At 44.9% G+C, this 18907-nt stretch overlaps 1 protein-coding gene and 1 long non-coding RNA gene across 9 annotated transcripts in view; one reads left to right on the top strand and one right to left on the bottom strand.

Moving 5' to 3' along the window:
• The window catches only part of LOC139048821 (uncharacterized), a 244821-nt gene that overhangs the window by 100871 nt on the left and 125043 nt on the right, over positions 1 to 18907 (bottom strand). The window lies entirely within an intron of this gene.
• Positions 1673 to 18907, top strand: part of LOC135896028 (uncharacterized) — a 28439-nt gene continuing 11204 nt past the window's right edge. For 2 of the 8 annotated variants that reach the window (XM_065424339.1, XM_070523622.1), the window contains exons 1-4: positions 1673 to 1759; positions 3977 to 4012; positions 12692 to 12730; positions 15595 to 15630. In XM_065424339.1, coding sequence (XP_065280411.1) covers positions 1720 to 1759; positions 3977 to 4012; positions 12692 to 12730; positions 15595 to 15630 — 151 coding nt within the window. In that variant the 5' untranslated portion in view covers positions 1673 to 1719. Of the gene's footprint in view, positions 1760 to 3976; positions 4013 to 8207; positions 8614 to 12691; positions 12731 to 15594; positions 15631 to 18907 lie in introns of those variants that run through there. The other 6 variants (XM_065424367.1, XM_065424359.2, XM_070523623.1 and 3 more) reach the window with 5 other exon arrangements.

Genomic DNA, 18907 nt, shown 5'->3' with positions numbered 1-18907 from the left:
CTGTACATTGCCACTGTAATGGCCACTGGTTTAAATGAGCAAATTCTTTTCGCCCTCACCCTGATAAATTAAATCCACTCTACTTTGTCGCCAACTGTATGCTATTTGCCTACCTTGTAAGTTTGTAAGCTGAGGGCACAATAATTTTAGGGTACGACAGGGCAAGAATTGGTGACTCCGACAGCTGGGCGTGACGGTATTTGGCCTCGCCAATAGGGTAATCTTTGAGGCCATGGATGGGCATGCTTCTACGGATTTCGCCGTCGACTGACAGACACGGACAGCAAAAATACAATTATACTCTTGTCTGTCATTGCGCTCCCTTTCCCACTGTTATGGAGCACACGGAAATCATGGCGAATACATAAAATCATTTATGCGCAATATGCATGCAAAACCTACAGCGTAACTGATTAGCATCTCGCACGCAAACTACGTTGTTACTCTACGCGAAAATTCGCTTTCTGTAAGGTTCGCTTGTGAGACGGTGGTGGAATTTCCCTGAACCAAACCATTGCGCTACGTGTGAATAAAAGCTCCAATATTTCTAATTGATATGTACAGGGAGATGCGGTAGTACAAAAGTAAAATTTGAAAGCAATTATTCCCCGTATTCTCTGTAGGTTAAGCCAGAAGGTTAAAAAAATCAATATGATCTCATAATATATGTTATAACATACGAGTTTATAAACAAAATATTAGCCTACGTTCATTACTATTATTTTATTTGTGACGTTTTATCAGAAAACTTTATTTACGTCTTTGTTGGCCAGCTTCCGCTACACCACTATAGTAGTCAAACCGGCACTTCGAAAGATGCTGTACAAGCTGTACATCGCCTCCGAGGTGTTGCGGCGAGTGCACGTGGCATACGATGGGCGCTGCCAGAACATAGAGGCTTTAGGTTACTTATGCTTGCTCGTACTTAATCATTTTTATTATGGTGCTTCAACATAAAGCTGTCGTGCTGCTTAAAGAAGAGGTGTGGGAAAAATAACTCGTTGCACTCAACGCTGTTAGCATGTTTTGACCCTCTTGACATCCTACATTACTGGATTGCGTGTCTACTCCACTTAAACACTGATGCCATTCAACGTGGCCCAGCAGTTGACGGAGCAACGACAATTAAGGTATACGCATAAGCTTCTTCTGGCAGCCCATTTCTCCTTCCCCCCCCTATAAGTTTCACAAAAGTGTATTGGAAATGTCATCGTCAGTGCACTGGCCTTAGACGCTAATGCCATGACTGACCATTTGAGTGAGTCGCGAGGAATAACGTCAACGTTTTTATACCTGGTTTTCACATGTCTCTAAGATTTCAAGGACCTATGACGTATACCACAACTTGGGCAGCGCTAAGGTTAACAGGATGTCAAAAATTCTAGCAGTTGTAGCCATAATGTCAATTATTGAACGCAAACTTTTTGTTAGCGGCGGATCTTCCGTGTTTTTTGCTGCCACAATAGCATATCATATCTCATCGCATATCATATCAATAACATATCTCTTCATCGGTTACGACAGTAGTGACACATCCAATGTACCATCTGAAGAACAAAATTAAAAAAGATTGAAGTTCACGATAGCACTCAACCATCGGCTCACCATTCGTCTATGCAACAAAAGAAAGCCACAAAATACCAGTTGCCTACATACAAAAGCCGACGGAAATCTCCAGAGCATCGGTCAAGCAAATTTTCTACTTGTGAGAAGCAAGCAATGATAACTACGTTCCTTTTCGCGTTGGCCTGTATTTCTGGTGCGTTGGAGTTTCTTGATTTCTTGCATACTTTGCTGCTTGCGTTTCCAAACGTTGCTGGAAAGCCTATATATTCCATTTTCTCTTTTTATTCTATATGTGTGGTAAAAGTCAAAGTTATATGCAAAACTCTGACAACTGCGCTTCGCGAGTGGTACTCTAACAAGCAGCGTCAAATCGGTGCACCATGTAGGAGCTTTTAGGTTGAGTGGGCATAGATGCAAGTTTCTGAGAAAGAGATATTGAAGTTTGGAGAATCACATGAGCCTTAGGGGATGTAATTGCATCAAATCTAAGTTCACATTCTTGAAACAAATTGATATACACCTAAAATGAGCTTAAGCATCCAAATATTTCTTTGCGATGGATGAATGCATTCTGTTCACATTTCAATGTGGTCGAAGAGAAGTTAAATATAACATCAGTTTTGGTACCCACGTAATTTTACGGCACTGACGGACAATTTCCTGTGGCTATGAAGAGAAAGCTACAGAACCATATTGCGCAGAAGTAAGAGCGGTTGTGAAAAACAGTCCTGCATTTTCTTCCATGTTAGCTTAAGCTGGGGAAGAGAACACATAACCACCTTATTGGCAACATTTAAATATGACGAAACACAACCCTGAATGCAAATCCTTACTTATTTTGCAGCTTTTCCTTTCTGCGTCTGGGCAAATGCGAAACCGTCGCACGCGGAAGCTGCGCCGATTCAGCATCCGTATCAAGGCAGCTAAAGCAGTGTCAGACGCCGGTGTACTACTCGGCGTGGTTACACACGTGCAAAAGCTCCACCCCCGTAGTTTTCCCTTCATAGCCGCAAAAGGTTGTCAGCGAGCATAGCGCAATCGTAAAGGATTTATGAATTCTGTATTCAGCGAAGAAAGAAACGCATAATTTAGCAGGCTGTGTGCAACCACAGGGCAGTGACGGAGATGTTGGCTGTGCGACTGACAACGGCAAGCGTTATCGCAGAGCAAGCGAGAACGGTTGCCGTTGTCAATTGCGCAGGCAACGCCTGCGTCGCTTCCCTGTCGCAACAGCATGCCCTGCTAAATGCTATTTTCGTTTATATAAATAACGTTTAGGAGCGCTGCAATCACTGCACGAAAGCGGTGATGTCACGTAGTATTTTTGTATTTCGCTGTCGTCTGCAGTAAGCGAAAAAACACTAAAACCTAATAGAAAGTTAGGAACCGATAATTTGGAAGTTTTGAAAACAGCCCTACAACTTTTCGCTAACTTCTTTGTTTCAGAATTTGGTTCATTATTCTTGACTAATTGTAAAATTAGGCAGCGTGCAAAAAATAGTGTTACACATACAACAACCATTTCATCGCGTCGTCTTAGAGTGCATCGGCACATTTTTAAGCTCTTAAACATTGCACGCGGAAGCTGCGGCGATTCAGCGTCTCTTCCGAGGCACCAAAAGCACTTTGTCAAACGCTGGCGGACTTTCGGCGCGGTATCACATGTGCAGAAGCTCCGCGACAATTAATAAATTCTGAAGAATTTATGAATTCTTTGTTCCACGAAGAAACAAACGTATAATTTAGCAGGGTGTGAGCCACGAGAGGGTAGTGACGGAGGTGTTGGCTTTGCGACTTACAATGGCAATCATTATCGCAGAGCTAGCGGTAACGGTTGGCGTTGTCTATCACAGTCAACGCCTGGGTCGCGCTGCCCAGTCGCGGCAGCATGCCCTGCTAAATGCTATTTTCGTTTATAGAACTAACGTTTAGGAGCACTGCAATCACTGCGCGAAAGCGGACATGTCACGTGGTATTTTTGTATTTCGATGTCATCTGCAGTAAGCGAAACAAAAAACTAATACTCAATATAAATTTAGGAACTGATTATTTAGAAGTTTTGAAAAGAGCACTACAACTTTGTACTTGAAATATTTCCCTAACTTTGTTGTTTCAGAAGTTGGTTCATTAATCTTGACTAATGGTAAAAATAGGCAGTGTGCAAAAAATAGTGTTACTCACACATGCAACAACCATTTCATCGCGCCGTCTTAGAGTGCATCGGCACATTTTTAAGCTGTGGCTAAAATTAGCTGCCCACCCTGTTTATCTCAGCTAGTAGTTGCTAGGTGTATGATTCTATAAAAATATATTATGCGAGTTTTTCTATTGTTGAGAAATTGGACATTTACGATAAGAATGCGCATTCTGTAAGTTTCCGTGTGATAATGTACGTTGCATTTCGTTTCAGCAACATCGGCCGAAAATGTCAGTAGCTCAACTGGAGGTAAAGTCACCTATCTTCTATAAACAAGTAGAATGCACATGGATGCTTATTATTGCGCGAAGCTTTCGTCACTCCGCTAAAGATTTTGCAGCTCTCAAAGAACTGACGACTTTTTCGACATCTTTCTTCCCGTTACAATGGCCTGTGAGTGGCCATTGGTAGCTAGATCACCTTGTTGTCAGGTCGATTGTACATACCAGTAGTTGCGATAGGGTTATGAGAAGGCTATTAAGAAAACGCTCTTTACCAGAGCCGCGGTTCGTTGTGAGGCCGTTGCCAGAAATCGTTGTATTTATTTTTCTTTATTGTTTGTTTCACGGATTCTCTCTGTGTAGGGGGCAGAGGTAAAGGCAATATGCCTGACAGAGCCTCTGCGCCCCTCCAGTTCTCTACTCTGACCAAGCTAGTTTGGCGGTAGGTATTTCGTGTTTACATTTACCCTCAATTAGAAAAGAGTAAGCATTTCTTAAATTTCTTATAGGCCCTAAAGTGTGTTGTGTGAGATTTGCAAAATTTCCAGATGCGTGCATAATGTTCCATGCGTCATCTCATCAATATGTCCAATAAAACCAGTCCTTTATTGCAGCAGGCAGGCATACCACGGAAACAGCCTGCATACTTCCGAAAGCATTAAAAAGGGAACAAAAATGATGCAAACATAAATTACACAATGCTGAGAGGGGAAAACTGCCTGGTAGATTTACATACTAACTCACAACCGTTCATTAATAATTGGATCTATCTGTCCATATATTCGTCTTGCGAAAAGAGCTACAGACGCATGTAGATAATTGTTGTTCGAAAGCCGTCTTAGTTGTTTTAGCAACGTTAACACAAACTTATAAGTGTGTCATTGCTGCTCCAGCTCAAAAGAACACTGACCAAAATTTGTCTTTGTTTTTTACTTTTACGCTTTGTGTCTAATCCGTGTGTAATAGCCAATAAATTAAAGTGAGACATAACTTCAATCCAAACACCAGTGAGTGTAGCAAGCTGAACGCCACACCATAGGGCAAAGGCAACTGACCGGGTGCGCAATCTCGTTTACTGACCGGTGACATTGAGTACCACGAAACGAATTGTCACTTGAAAAACTCGTCTGCTAGTCCCAAACATGTCATTGCCGTCACAATTGTGGTCATCTTCATTGGTAATTAGGGCTGGCAACTTTCTGCAGCTAGAAATCGCTGGCACCGTGGTTGCAACAAGCCATTTTCAATTTGACTCTAGCGGAGCCAAGTATTCGAAGTTGTGGGGATGCAAAGAGCGACGCGGTTAGATTTCAAACGCGCTCATTTACTGCCGAAATATGAAGCAAGCTGTTTTTTTCTGCGGTCCATTCATTCTGACCACTCCTGCAAACGCCGTTGACCCATTGTTGTCGGGTGCCAGAAAAGGTAAACAAATCAAATCATACGGCTGCTGCGATGCCATCTCTTTGCTTTTGATGGCCACTGCCACAGCAGCCTTATGCATCCCGCCATGACGGTACACTCAGCATACTACTGTTGCGCATAGAGGAACAACTAACCAAGCATCGAAGGAATGGCGTGGTTTTGTGCGCCATCTGTCGCACGAAACGTGCCCGTCGGACCTGCCATGTATGACAATTCGTGACACGTGGGACGGGCGTGCGCGTCTGTGTGCAGTGTGTGGGCTTCGCCCCCAGTTTGGGTCTCCCTGCATACACTCTCGGAAGGCTTCCTGCAGTACAAAGCAAACATCTTTGCATGAGCTCCATTCGTTGTGCATGGACAGTGTCAACAGCAGCTTGTCACTGCGAGTGACAAACACTTCTTAATAGCACCTTTACTGACACCTCCAATGAGAGCCACCGATACAGTCACTAGGCCAACACTGGCAGCCGCAGTCGACCGCAGTAGTGCTAGGCCCGCAGCTTGTTATGTAGCTACTATTGTCAGCATGAATACCGATTGCACAATTATATCGTGCGTTAATAAATCGAACTGCGAAAGCCAACAAGCCACCTTAGTGCGTGCTATCCATCTGCGAGATTAAAACCCTGGCATTGCTGTTCCCCATCACACCATTGTTTCCGTGCTGGGTGTTTCTATGCACAGGCACACTTTCGACATAAATTCTTTCATTAGCTACTATTTTGTATTAAGAAACAAGTTATAACCCCCGTTTTTGACATGGCGAGCGTCGACAAAGGTGAATTCCTCGAGCGTTCTTATCGGACCTGAGATGAGCTGGCCCACTATCGGTTCCGGCTCTGTTGTCGGCAATATCTCACGCAGTCAGCATGAGTTGGTTGCTCGTCTAATGTTCGATCCAACGATGCCTCCTGGCGGAAGTTGGGGAAAATCGGTTCGTTGTGGTCACCGGTACAAGTCAGACACAAGATGAGACAGCTGATAACTGCAACTATTTCTACAGACCCGAATAGAAGACCAACCCTACTATAAACAGTCACTACACTGTCATGCTTCTCGGCTTTATGCCAATATAAACATCGACAAGTGAGCCAGCGGAATGTAGCACTGCCCAAGGAACTGTTGAACGAGACATATTGATTACTATGTAGCGAGGAGCTGCAGTTTATTATCAGTGACTCATGCTCACTTGAGAGAGAGAGAGAGAGAGAGAGAGAGAGAGAAGAATACAGGAAGGCAGGGATGTTAACCAGTCAATAGTCTGGTTGGCTACCCTACACTGGGGGAAGGGAGAAGGGGAAGAGAAAGAAGGGAGAGAGAAGGTGTAGGTACGCGTACGGACAGCACTTCAGGTAAAGTCGCTCGAGCAAACCAGAAGTTCTGAGAAAACACAAAAGTGCCTTCACTGCCTTCTGAGCCGATGATCGTTCGGGACGGTGCTCTAATATTGACTGTTGACTTAGAGGACGATCGTCTAGTTTCCTCAATGTGTTGGACAAATACTGTCTTTGGGCTTGAAATTGAGGACAATGGCACAATATGTGGTCAAAGTTCTCCTCGCATGCGCAAACATCACATGCAGGACTATCAGCCATTCCAATTAGTGCTGAGTAGGCATTCGTGAAGGCCACTCCAAGCCATAACCGACACAGAAGAGACGCTTCACGCCGGTGCACACCGGCTGGAGGTCTGAGTTGAAGTGATGGGTTTAGTCGGTGCAGTCTTGTGCGTCTTGTATGTACATTATTCCACTCTGCTAAGGAGATCGTGCGTGCCAGAATGCCAAGTTGTCTCGCGGCGTCGGTCCTTGAGAGCGGAATGGGGACGCAGCGGTCTTCTTGGTTTGACGTCCGAGCTGCTTTATCGGCGTCTTCATTACCAATGATACCGCAATGACCTGGTATCCACTGAAAAGAGATATCATGGCCTTTTTCTCCTAAGTGATGGACAAGTTCCGCGATTTCGCACGTGAGCTGATCGTGAGTTCCATGTCGGAGAAATGAATGCACACATTGCAACGCCGGCCTGGAATCGCAGAAGACTGCCCATTTTCTAGGACTTTCGGTATTTATCACTTGAAGCTCGTCGCGGAGAGCCGCGAGTTCTGCAGCTGTAGACGTAGTGACATGGGAAGTCTTGAACCGCTTGGTTATTCTCATTGCTGGTATAACTACAGCGCCGCCGGAACTGGTTGATGTAGTTGATCCATCAGTGTAGACGTGTGTGCAGTCGCTGTATTTCTCGTACAAGAGAAATAAAGTTAGTTGCTTGAGCGCTGATGATGGCAAGTCCGACTTTTTCTGAAGTCCTGGGACTGTAAGGTTCACTTGAGTACGGCGCATACACCATGGAGGAATAGAAGGCCTTGCCGCAGGTGTGTAACCTGACCTGAAAGAGGCACGGTGCGCGAAGACAGTCGCACGGAATGTCGTGTGGGGCCTATCTACTGGGAGACTTGCTAGGTGGTGGGTAGGGTTCCGGGCGAAGTGTCTTAGGTGCACACGCATTGTTTCAATGCTAATGTGCGTTCTAATAGTGAAATCTTGAGCCACTGCAATAACTTCAGTCGTTGACGCACTCCGCGGTAGACCGAGACATATCTTGAGTGCTTGGGCTTGGATGCTTTGGATTATGTTCAGGTTAGTTCTGCAGGTGTTGGACATGACAGGTAGGCTGTATCGCAGGAATCCAATAAAGAGGACCCTGTACAGTTGCAGCATAGAGTGTATTGGCACTCCCCAGGTCTTTCCTGCAAGGAATTTAAACATATGGCAAATTCCTGTCAGGCGTTTTTTCACATAATTCACATGAGGGGTCCAGGAGAGATTTTTGTCAAGGACCACCCCTAAAAATCTGTGACTCGTGCTGTACGAGATCATGTGTCTGTCGACGGATATCACGTATGGCGACATTGATTTCCTGGTAAATGCCACCGCTGCGCACTTCTCGTATGATATATGAAGTCCTTGTTCTCGAAGGTAGGATGATGTCAAAGTAGCTGACTTTTGAAGCCGCGCGCGAAGCGGCAGTCGCGTCACAGCCGACGTCCAAATGCAAATGTCGTCGGCATAGATGGAGAGCCTAACAATGCCTGGCAGGATGTCGGTGAGTCCAATGAGTGTTAGACTGAAGAGCGTTGGGCTGAGTACTCCGCCCTGAGGCACCCCACGGTTACTGTAATGCTGGGAGGTCGGGCCATCCTCGGTAAGTACGAAAAAGGATCTCGTATGTAGATAGCTACGTATCCAAATATATACTTTGCCGCCAAGTCCTACTGCCTCTAACGCGTTCAAAATCGCTTCGTGCGTTACGTTATCGTACGCTCCTTTAACATCCAGAAACAGGGCAGCAGATAATCTTTTGCAGGACTTCTGGTGCTCGACGTACGTCACCAAGTCGATAACGTTGTCTATGGAAGAACGGCCCCGCCTGAAACCGGCCACTGCATCTGGGTATACCTGGTAATGTTCGAGGTACCATTCTAGCCGTGCTAGAACCATCCTCTCCATTAGTTTTCCGATGCAACTGGCAAGCGCAATTGGTCGGTATAATGCAATGTCTACAGGCGACTTGCCAGGCTTGAGCAGTGGAATTATGCGACTGGTCTTCCATTCTTGGGGAACCGTACCTGTCCGCCAGGAGCTGTTGAATAGGAGCAGTAGCACTTTTCGAGCCTCATCACCCAGATTACACAGGGCACGGTAGGTTATACCGTCGGGGCCTGGTGAAGATGAACGCTTGCACAAGGCCAGTGCAGCTTCGAGCTCGTCCATGGAGAAAGGACTATCCATGCGGGAGTCGCGTGAAATCGGTGAGTGGCGGAGCGTCGATGTTCCAGCGCAACTAGTTTCGCCAGCAATCCTCCTGCAGAAAGCTTCCGCTACGTCAATCTCGCTGCATTGTTGGTGAAGGGCCAAAGACTTAAAAGGGTGGCGCTGCTGAGGGGTTCCACGGAGACCACGAACAGTTCTCCATATGTGAGACAATGGTTTTCGTGGATCCGAAGATTCGCAGAATGATTTCCATCTTTGTGATGCAAGTTTGTCCATGCGACGCTGAATTTTCTTTTGAGTTCTTCTGGCCAACCTCAAGTCATTTACAGACTTCGTGCGCCTGTATCTTCGCTCTGCACGACGACGAATTGCACGAAGCTTCTCTAGCTCAATGTCGTATTCGGTGCGTGTGGACGTTCTCGGAAGTGAATGTTTCGCAGCCTCTAGGGCACCTTTTATGATGTCCTCTAGGCTAGTGGCCAAGTCATCACGACAGCCGTCTTCGACAATTGACTTGAACATTAGCCAGTCGATGCATTGTATGACGGCGGCTAACCTGGAGTCCGTCAACCCTTCAACCCTAAGATAAGTGGGTAGGTGGTCACTTCCCCGCGTTTCAATATCCGGAAACCACCTGACCTTTCTAGTGAAGGAGCGTGAAACAAAGGTCAGGTCCAGGCAGCTACAGTAGGCAGTTCCACGTAGAAAGGTGGGGCTTCCATCATTTAACAAGCATAGTTCTTGTTCGGAGGCAAATGACACTAATCTTCTGCCTCTCGAGTTTATCTTAGAACTTCCCCAGAGATGGTGGTGGGCATTAAAATCTCCAGTAATCACCAAAGGCTGCGGAGTCGCTTTGGTGATTCGCCGTAATCTCTCGCAGTCCAACCGACTTGAGGGCGATATGTAGGCTCCAATTAATGTGAAAGTGAGCTTGCCTTTCCTCATTGTCAGACAGACGTATTGGTTTTCTTGGTCAGGCGACACTGGGTGATGGACATACGTAAGATCACGTCGCATGAATAAGATGATCTTGCTGCATTCTCCGTGGGTGGCGGACATGAAACATTCATACCCGGACAGTTTGATGTTATCTGATAGGGGCTCGCAGATGACGATGACTGGGAACTTATTCGTGAACACAAACTGTCGAAAGTCCGACATGCGCGACTTCAGTCCTCTGGCGTTCCACTGAAATATCGACGCGTTTCGGACTTCGTCACGAAACGACGGCTTCTGGAGAGCCATGATTTTTACCAAGAGCTGCAAGTACTGGACTCAAAGTGTCCAGCACCTGTAGTGCGCTTTGCGCAGACGAAGACTTCATGTTGGTAAGTATACCGCGAATGGCACTCATGAGCGACCGCAGAATGTTGATGACCTGGAGATCATCAGCCAGCGTCGCTTCAACAGTGGCAGAAGCCGTTCAAGCCGGTGCGTTTTGAGGTATCTTAGCAGGGAGGTGTGCCCTCGGTAGCTCAGGCCATTCTTCAGGACGGGCGAGGCTCTCCTCTTTGTTCGCTTTCCTTGTATCTGTCTTGGTGGCGCAGTGCGGAGATGCGGCAGCCCTTCTGACTGTAGCTGGCGTGTACCTATCTTCAGTTGCGGAATTTCTTGAACGTTTTCGGTGTCGATGCCGACGTCGCCGAACAGCGGTAGCAGCCTCTCGATGCGTCGAATTGTCGCGCACCATGCGTTTTAGAATCGCGAATTCCTTCCGCATCCGCGGGCAATCCTTTGATGAGGCCTTGTGAGGACCACTGCAGTTCGGGCACTTTAGAACATGTGTGCTGCAGGCGTCTTCTGAATGGGACTCAGAGCACCGCGGGCACACTACACTGTTCACGCAGACACCCTTCACGTGGCCAATCTTGCAACATTTGAAACACTGGAGGGGCTTCGGTACGAATGGTCGTACTGGATGGCGGACATGTCCTACTTTGACGTGGGAAGGAAGGCTGTCTCCTTCAAACATAATCTTCACACAGCGTGTGTTTCCCAATCTGGAAATTCTTGTAATGGAATTGCCTTCTGTCGTTGGCTTTATCAGCGTTGGCAAGTCGTCATTAGGAATGGCAACGTCGACGTCATAAATGACGCCCGCAGTACCATCGCCGCCTGTAGGGATCATTGATCGCACCTTTACGTTGTCGATATCAGTTATATTTCGTAGGTGTTGTAGTGCACTACAATGTACCACATCAACTGCCAGGACATTTTTCCGCGGGTTTATTCGCACGTCTTTAATCTCATTTGGTGCGATTCTCTCGAGTAAGGAAGAGAGGACCTGCCTGTTGAGGAGCCGAAAATTGGTCGCCGGGTCCACGGGCATAAAGAGCACAGTGTGCGGCCAGCGCAGCGGTGCACTCTTCACGGTAGAAGCACTTGGCGACGAAGATGCCTGCAGTAGTCTTCTTTTCGCTGATCTACTCATCACGACCTGGAAGTCATCGTCCGACGAGTCGTAGCTGTCCGAACATATCTCAGTGGCCTCGCTGTCGGTATCGCTTGACGCACTTCCACGTTTCCTGGACGCTAGCCGACCTGACGGCTGCACACCAGGAAAGTCCGCGGAGATTTCTTCATCCATTGCTGCAAGGAGGGAGCGGCAGCTCCCAGAAATGCAGGGAAACAAAGCGAAAAAGCGGAGACAAAAGCACAAGCGTTCTATCAAAGAATCACTTCGTCTTCCTCTTCCATGCTCACTTGAAATTTATGTTACGATGAGCACAAGTCAATTTTCGCATTAAGACTTTCTCAAAAAGAAATATGTATGCAGGAGAGTCGAACAATAGACATGCGTATGGAGTTTTAAGTTTGGTATCAGTCTTCCTGGAAATATATCTCGCTTCTCTTTGTTAATTGATTTTTCTGTGTTATTATATCGACAGAGCAACTTTTTAAGAACGCTGCTTATACGGTCGAGGTTTGTCCTGCTCCCCGTAAAATTCTGTAACTTCCCCCTTTTGCAAGAGAGAAAGCTCCCTTTGCGGAAAATACGGCAGGTTATACTACGCGCGCAAATCCTGCAAATATTTTGGGGTATTATGCCGTAGATATTTCTGTATGTACTGATGCTGTTACAATATTGCAAATCTTGCTAAATTGTTCAGTATTGTCTCATGCTGAGAACTGGGTTCACACGACGACGTATCATACTTGTTCAAATGCAGAAATACAGAAAATATCACAACGAACATTTTAGGTAATATATTCAACAACGATTAATATTTTGAATATTGCAAGAGGCACTGCTATAATGCGCTGTTTATTATCTTCAACACAAAGGAGATATACGTGCCGCTACGCTGCTGCTACGGTGTCTGAATGGCAAGTAGGCATAATTATTTATGATTTGCTTAGTAATTTGGACACATTGTTTTTTATAGAGTGGAATAGCAGTGCTTGTGCTAGGATAACCAATTTTCTTTATACCGATTGCACAATTATATTGTACGTCAATAAATCTAACTGCGAAGTGCTTTTTCATGATTTTGTCTGTTGAACAGGACCAGACATCAGTAGCAGCGGATCCCCTCCTGGTATAAGTGAGGAATTTTCGCTCTGGTCTCTCTTTTTGCACATAAAATCATTTATGTTCACATAAAATCACATGCACATAAAATCATTTATGTGCATTGTGCATGCAAAACCTACAGCGTAACTGAATAGCATCTCGCCCGTAAACTACGTTGTTACTCTACGCAAAAATTCTCTTTCTGTAAAGTTAGATTGTGAAACGGTGGTGGCATTTCCATGAACCAAACCATTACGCTAACTGTGAATAAATATTCCAATTTTTCTTATTGATACATACAGGCAGCTGCGGCACGACAAAAGCAAAATTCGAAAACAATTATTCCCGGTCTTCTCTGTAGGTTAGGCCAGAAGGTGAAAAAAATCAATATGATCTCATATTATATGGCTTATTATATGAGTTTATGAACAAAATATTAGCCTACGTTCATTACCATTATTTTATTTGTAACATTCATTAGGAAAATTTCTTTACCTCTTTATTGGCGAGCTTCCGCAATGCCACTAGAGTAGTCAATGTGGCGCTTCGAAAGAGGCTGTATAAGCTGTACATCGCCTCCGATATGTTGCGGCGCGTGCACGTGACATACGATGGGCGCTGCCAGAACTTAGAGGCTTTAGGTTACCTATGTTTGCTCATACTTATTAATTTTTATGATAGTGCTTCAACATAAAGCTGTCATGCCGCTTAAAGAAGAGGTGTCGAAAAAATAACTCCTTGCACTCAATGCTGTTAGCGTGCTCTGACCCTCTTGACGTCCTACATTACTGGATTGCGTGTCTACTCCACTAAAACACGGATGCCATACAACGTGGCCCAGCAGTTGACGGAGCAACAGCAATTAAGGTTGGCGCATAAGCTTCTTCTTCCTCCCCCCCCCCCCCCATAAGTTTGACAAAAGTCTATTGGAAATGTCATCGTCGGTGTACTGACCTTAGATGCTAATGCCATGACTGACCAATTGAGTCTTCTACGACTTCGGCAGCGCTAAGGTTAACACGATGTCAAAGATTCTAGAAGTTGTAGCCATGATGTCGAACATTGAACGGAACCTGTTTGCTAGCGATGGACCTTTTGTATTTTAGCGGTGGACCTTTCGCGTTCTCTTCATCGGGTATGGCAATACTGACACATCCAATGTAAACTCTGAAGAACAAACGTAAAAAAGATTGAAGTTCACGATAGCACTCCACCATCGGCTCGCGATTCGTCTATAAGCAACAAAAGAAAGCCACAAAATAACGGCTCCCTACTCATAAAAGCCGACGGAAATCTCCAGAGCATCGGTCAAGCAACTTTCCTACTAGTGAGAAGCAAGCAATGATGTCTACGTTCCTTTTTGCGTTGGCCTGTATCTCTGATGCGTTGGAATTCCCTGATTTCTTGCATACTTTGCTGCTTGAGTTTCCCAAACGTTGCTACAAAGCCTATTTTTTCCGTTTTCTCTTTTTATTCTATATACGTAGTGAAAGTCAAAGTTCTATGTAAAACTCTGATAATTGCGCTTCGCCAGTGGTACTCAAACAAGCAGCGTCAAATCGTTGCACCATGTAGCAGCTTTTAGGTTGAGTAGGCATAGATGAAAGTTTTTGAGAAAGAGATGTTGATGTTTCGAGAATCACATGGATCTTAGGGGCTGTAATTGCATCGAGTCTAAGTTCACTTTCTTAAAACAAATTGATATACACCTAAAATGAGCTTAAGCATCCAAATATTTCTCTGCAATAGGTCAGTGCCGTCTGTTCCCATATCAAAGTGGCCGAAGAGAAGTTAAGAAATGTAGCGTAAGTTTTGGTACTGACGTACTTTTACTGTACGCACGGATAACTTTCTGTGGCTATGAAGGGAAACCTAGAGAGGCAAAGCGCGCACGAGTGAGAGTGCTTCTGAAGAGCGTCCCGCGTTTTCATCCATGTTAGTTTAAGCTGAGGAAGAGAAAACATAATCAACTTATTAGCAACAGGTAAGTAAGACAAAACACACGCCTTAATGCAAAAGCTCCCTTATTTTGCAGCTTTTCTTTTCGCGTCTGGGCAAACGCAAAAACCGTTGCACGCGGAAGCTGCGCCGATTCAGCATCTGTTCCGAGGCACCAAAAGCAGTGTCAAATGCTGGCGGACTTTCGGCGCGGTAACACATGTGCAGAAGCTCCGCCACAATTCATAAATTCTAAAGAATTTGTGAATTCTTTGTTCCACGAAGAAACAAACGTATAATTTAGCAGGGCGTGCGCCACGAGAGGGCAGTGATGGAGGTGTTGGCTTTGCGACTTACAACGGCAATCATTATCGCAGAGCTTGCGATAACGGTTGGCCTTGTCAATTCCACAGTCAACGCCTGGGTCGCGCTGCCCTGTCGCGGCAGCATGCCCTGCTAAATGCTATTTTCGTTTAGAGAACTAACGTTTACGAACACTGCAATCACGGCGCGAAGGCGGACCTGTCCCGTGGTATTTTTGTATTTCGATGGCATCTGCAGTAAGCAAAAAAAAAAAACTAATACTCAATATAAATTTAGGAACAGATAATTTGGAAGTTTTGAAAAGTGCCCTACAACTTTGTACTGAAAATATTTCCCTAACTTTGTTGTTTCAGAAGTGAATTGGTTCGTTAATCTTGACTAATTGTAAAATTAGGCAGTGTGCAAAAAATAGTGTTACTTACACATGCAACAACCATTTCATCGCGCCGTCTTAGAGTGCATCGGCACATTTTTAAGCTCTGGCTAAAATTAGCTGGGCACCCTGTTTATCTCAGCTAGTAATTGCTAAATATATTATGTCAGTTTTTATATTGTTTAGAAATAGCACATTTACTATAAGAATGCGCATTCTCTAAGGTTCCGTGTGATAATGTACATTGCATTTCGTTTCAGCAACATCGGCCCGAAATGTCAGTAGCTCAACCCAAGGTAAAGTCATCTGTCTTCAATAAACAAATAGACTGCACATGAATGCTTATTATTGTGTGAAGCATTCGTTACTTCGGTAAAGATTTTGCAGCTATCCAAGAACTGAGATCCTTTGTGGCATCGTTCTTCCGGTTACAATGGCCTTTATGTGGCCATTGGGGCCTAGATCACCTTGTTGTCAGGTTGATTGTACTTACCAGTAGTTGCGATATGGTTATGATAACGCTATTAAGAAAACGCTCTTTATCAGAGCCGCGGATGGTTGTGAGGCGGTTGTCAGAAATCGTTGTATTTACTCTAACCAAGCTAGTTTGCCGGTAGGTATTTTATGCTTACATCTACGCTCAATTACAGGAGAGTAAGCGTTTTTTTAATATTTCTGATGGGCCCTAAAGTGTGTTGTGTGACATTTGCGCAATTTCCAGATGCGTGCAGAATGTTACAAGCTACATGTCATCAATATATGCCATACATCCAGTCCTTTAATGCACCAGACAGGCCTACTACGGAAACAACCTGCATACTTCCGAAAAAATTAAAAATGGCACCAAAACGATCAAAACAAAAGTTACACAATGCTGAGGGGAGAAAAGTGCCTGGTAGTTTTGCATACTAACTCACCACCGTTCATTAATGATCGGCACATCTATGTGTCCATACATTAATCTTGCAAAAAGAGCTACAGACGCATTTCAATTATTGTTGTTCTAAAGCAGTCATAGTTGTTTTGGAAACGCTAACACGAGCTTATAAGCGTGTCATTGTTGCTGCAGCTGAAAACAACACCTATCATAATGTTTCTCTGTTTTTGACATTTACGTTTTGTTTTTAATCTGTGTGTGATAGCCAATAAATTAAACTGAGGCTTAACTTCAAACCAAACACCAGTGAGTGTAGCAAGCTGAACGCCACCATGTCGGGCAGACGCAAATGACCGGATGTGCGATCTCCTTTACTAACCGGTGCCATTGAGTACCACGAATTAAATTGTCATTTGAAAAACTCGTCTGATAGTCCCAAACGTGTTACATGTCATTGCCGTCACAATTGTGGTCATCGTCATTGGCAATGCAGGCTGGCAACTTTTTGCAACTAGAAATCGCTGGCACAGTGGTTGCAACAAGCCATTTTCAATTTGGCTCTAGCGGAGCCGCGCATTCGAAGTAGTGGGGATGCAAAGAGCGATACGGGTAGACTTGAAACGCGCTCCTTGACTGCCGAAATATAAAGGAAGCAGTTTTTTTTTTCTGCGGTCCATTCATTCTGACCACTCCTGCAAACTCCGTTGACCCATTGTTGTCGGGTGCCATACTAGGTAAACAAATGAAATCATACGGCTGCTGCGATTGCATCTCTTTGCTTTGATGGCCACTGCCGCAGCAGCCTCAAGCATCCCGCCATGACGGTATACTCAGCATACTACTGTTGCGCATAGAGGCACAACTAACCAAGCATCGAAGGAATGGCGTGGTTTTGCACGCCATCTGTCGCACGAAACGTGCCCGTCGGACCTGCCATGTACGACAATTCACGACACGTGGGACGGGCGTGCGCGTCTGTGTGCAGTGTGTGGGCTTCGCCCTTAGTTTGGGTCTCCCTGCATACACTCTCCGAAGACTTCCTGCAGTACAAAGCAAACATCTTTGCATGAGCTCCATTCGTTCTGCATGGACAGTGTCAACAGAAGCTTGTCACTGCGAGTGACAAACACTTCGTAATAGCACCTTTACTGACACCTCCAATTAGAGCCACCGATACAGTCACTAGGCCAACACTGGCAGCCGCAGTCGACCGCACTAACGCTAGGCCCACAGCTTATGTAGCTACTATTGTCAGCGTGAATACCGATGGCGCAATTATATCGTCCGTTAATAAATCTAACTGCGAAAGCAAACGGGTGAGTCAACAAGCCGCCTTAGTGCATGCTATCCATCTGCGAGATTAAAACCCTGGCATTGCTGTTCCCCATCACACCATTGCTTCCGTGCTGGGGGTTTCTATGCACAGGCACACTTTCGAAATAAATTCTTTCATTAGCTACTATTTTGTATTAGAAACAAGTTATAACCCACGTTTTTGACATGGTGAGCGTCGACAAAGGTGAATTTCTCGAGCGTTCTGATCGAACCTGAGATGAGCTGGCCCACTGTCGGTTCCGGCTCTGTTGTCGGCAATATCTCACGCAGTCAGCATGTGTTGGTTGCTCGCCTAATGTTCGATCTAACGATGCCTCCTGGCGGAAGTTGGGGAAAATCAGTTCGTTGTGGTCTCCGGTACAAGTCAGACACAAGATGAGACAGCTGATAAGTGCAACTATTTCTACAGACCCGCTAAGAAGACCAACCCAACTATAAAAAGTGACTACACTGCCATGCTTCTGGGCTTTATCCCAATATAAAAGTCGACAAATGAGCCAGCGGAATGTAGCACTGCCCAAGGAACCGGTGAACGAGGCATATTGATTACTATGTCGCGAGAAGCTGCAGTTTGAAATCAGTGACTCACGCTGACTTGATATTTATGTTACGATGAGCACAAGTCAATTTTCGCATTAAGACTTTCCCAAAGGTACATATGTATGCAGGAGAGTCGAGCAATTAACAAACGTACGGGGTTTTAAGTTTGGTATCAGTCTTCTCGTAAATATATTTCGCTTCTCTTTGTTAATTGATTTTTCTGTGTTATTATATCGAGAGAGCGACTTTTTAAGAACGTTACTTATACGATAGAGGTTTGTCCTGCTGCGCTTGAGATTCTGTAGCTCCCTCCTGTTGCAAGAGAGAAAGCTCTCTTTGCATAAAGTACGCCAATTAATACTACGTGCTCAAATCCTGCAACTATTTGGGGTATTATGCCGTAGATATTTCCGTATGTACTGATGTTATTACAATATTGCAAATCTTGCTAAATTGTTCAGTATTGTCTCATGCTGAGAACTGAGTTCACACGAGGATGTATTATTCTTGTTCAAATGCAGAAATACAGAAAATATCACAATGAACATTTTAGGTAATATGTTCAACAGCAATTAATATTTTGAATATTGCAAGAGGTAGTGGTATAATGCGTTGTTTATTATCTGCAACACGAAGGAGATATACGTGCAGCCACGCTGCTGCTACGGTGTCTGTATGGCAAGTACGCATGATTAGTTATGATTTGCGTAGTAATTTGGACACATTGATTTTTTATAGAGTGGAATAGCAGTGTTTGTGCTAGGATAACCAATTTTCTTTATACCGATTGCACAATTATATCGTACGTTAATAAATCTAAC

This window comes from Dermacentor albipictus, chromosome 8 (assembly GCF_038994185.2).
Source record: "Dermacentor albipictus isolate Rhodes 1998 colony chromosome 8, USDA_Dalb.pri_finalv2, whole genome shotgun sequence".
In the NCBI taxonomy this organism is placed as follows: domain Eukaryota; kingdom Metazoa; phylum Arthropoda; class Arachnida; order Ixodida; family Ixodidae; genus Dermacentor; species Dermacentor albipictus.
Note: the sequence above shows the minus strand (reverse complement) of the source record. Positions and strands in the feature narration are given on the sequence as shown.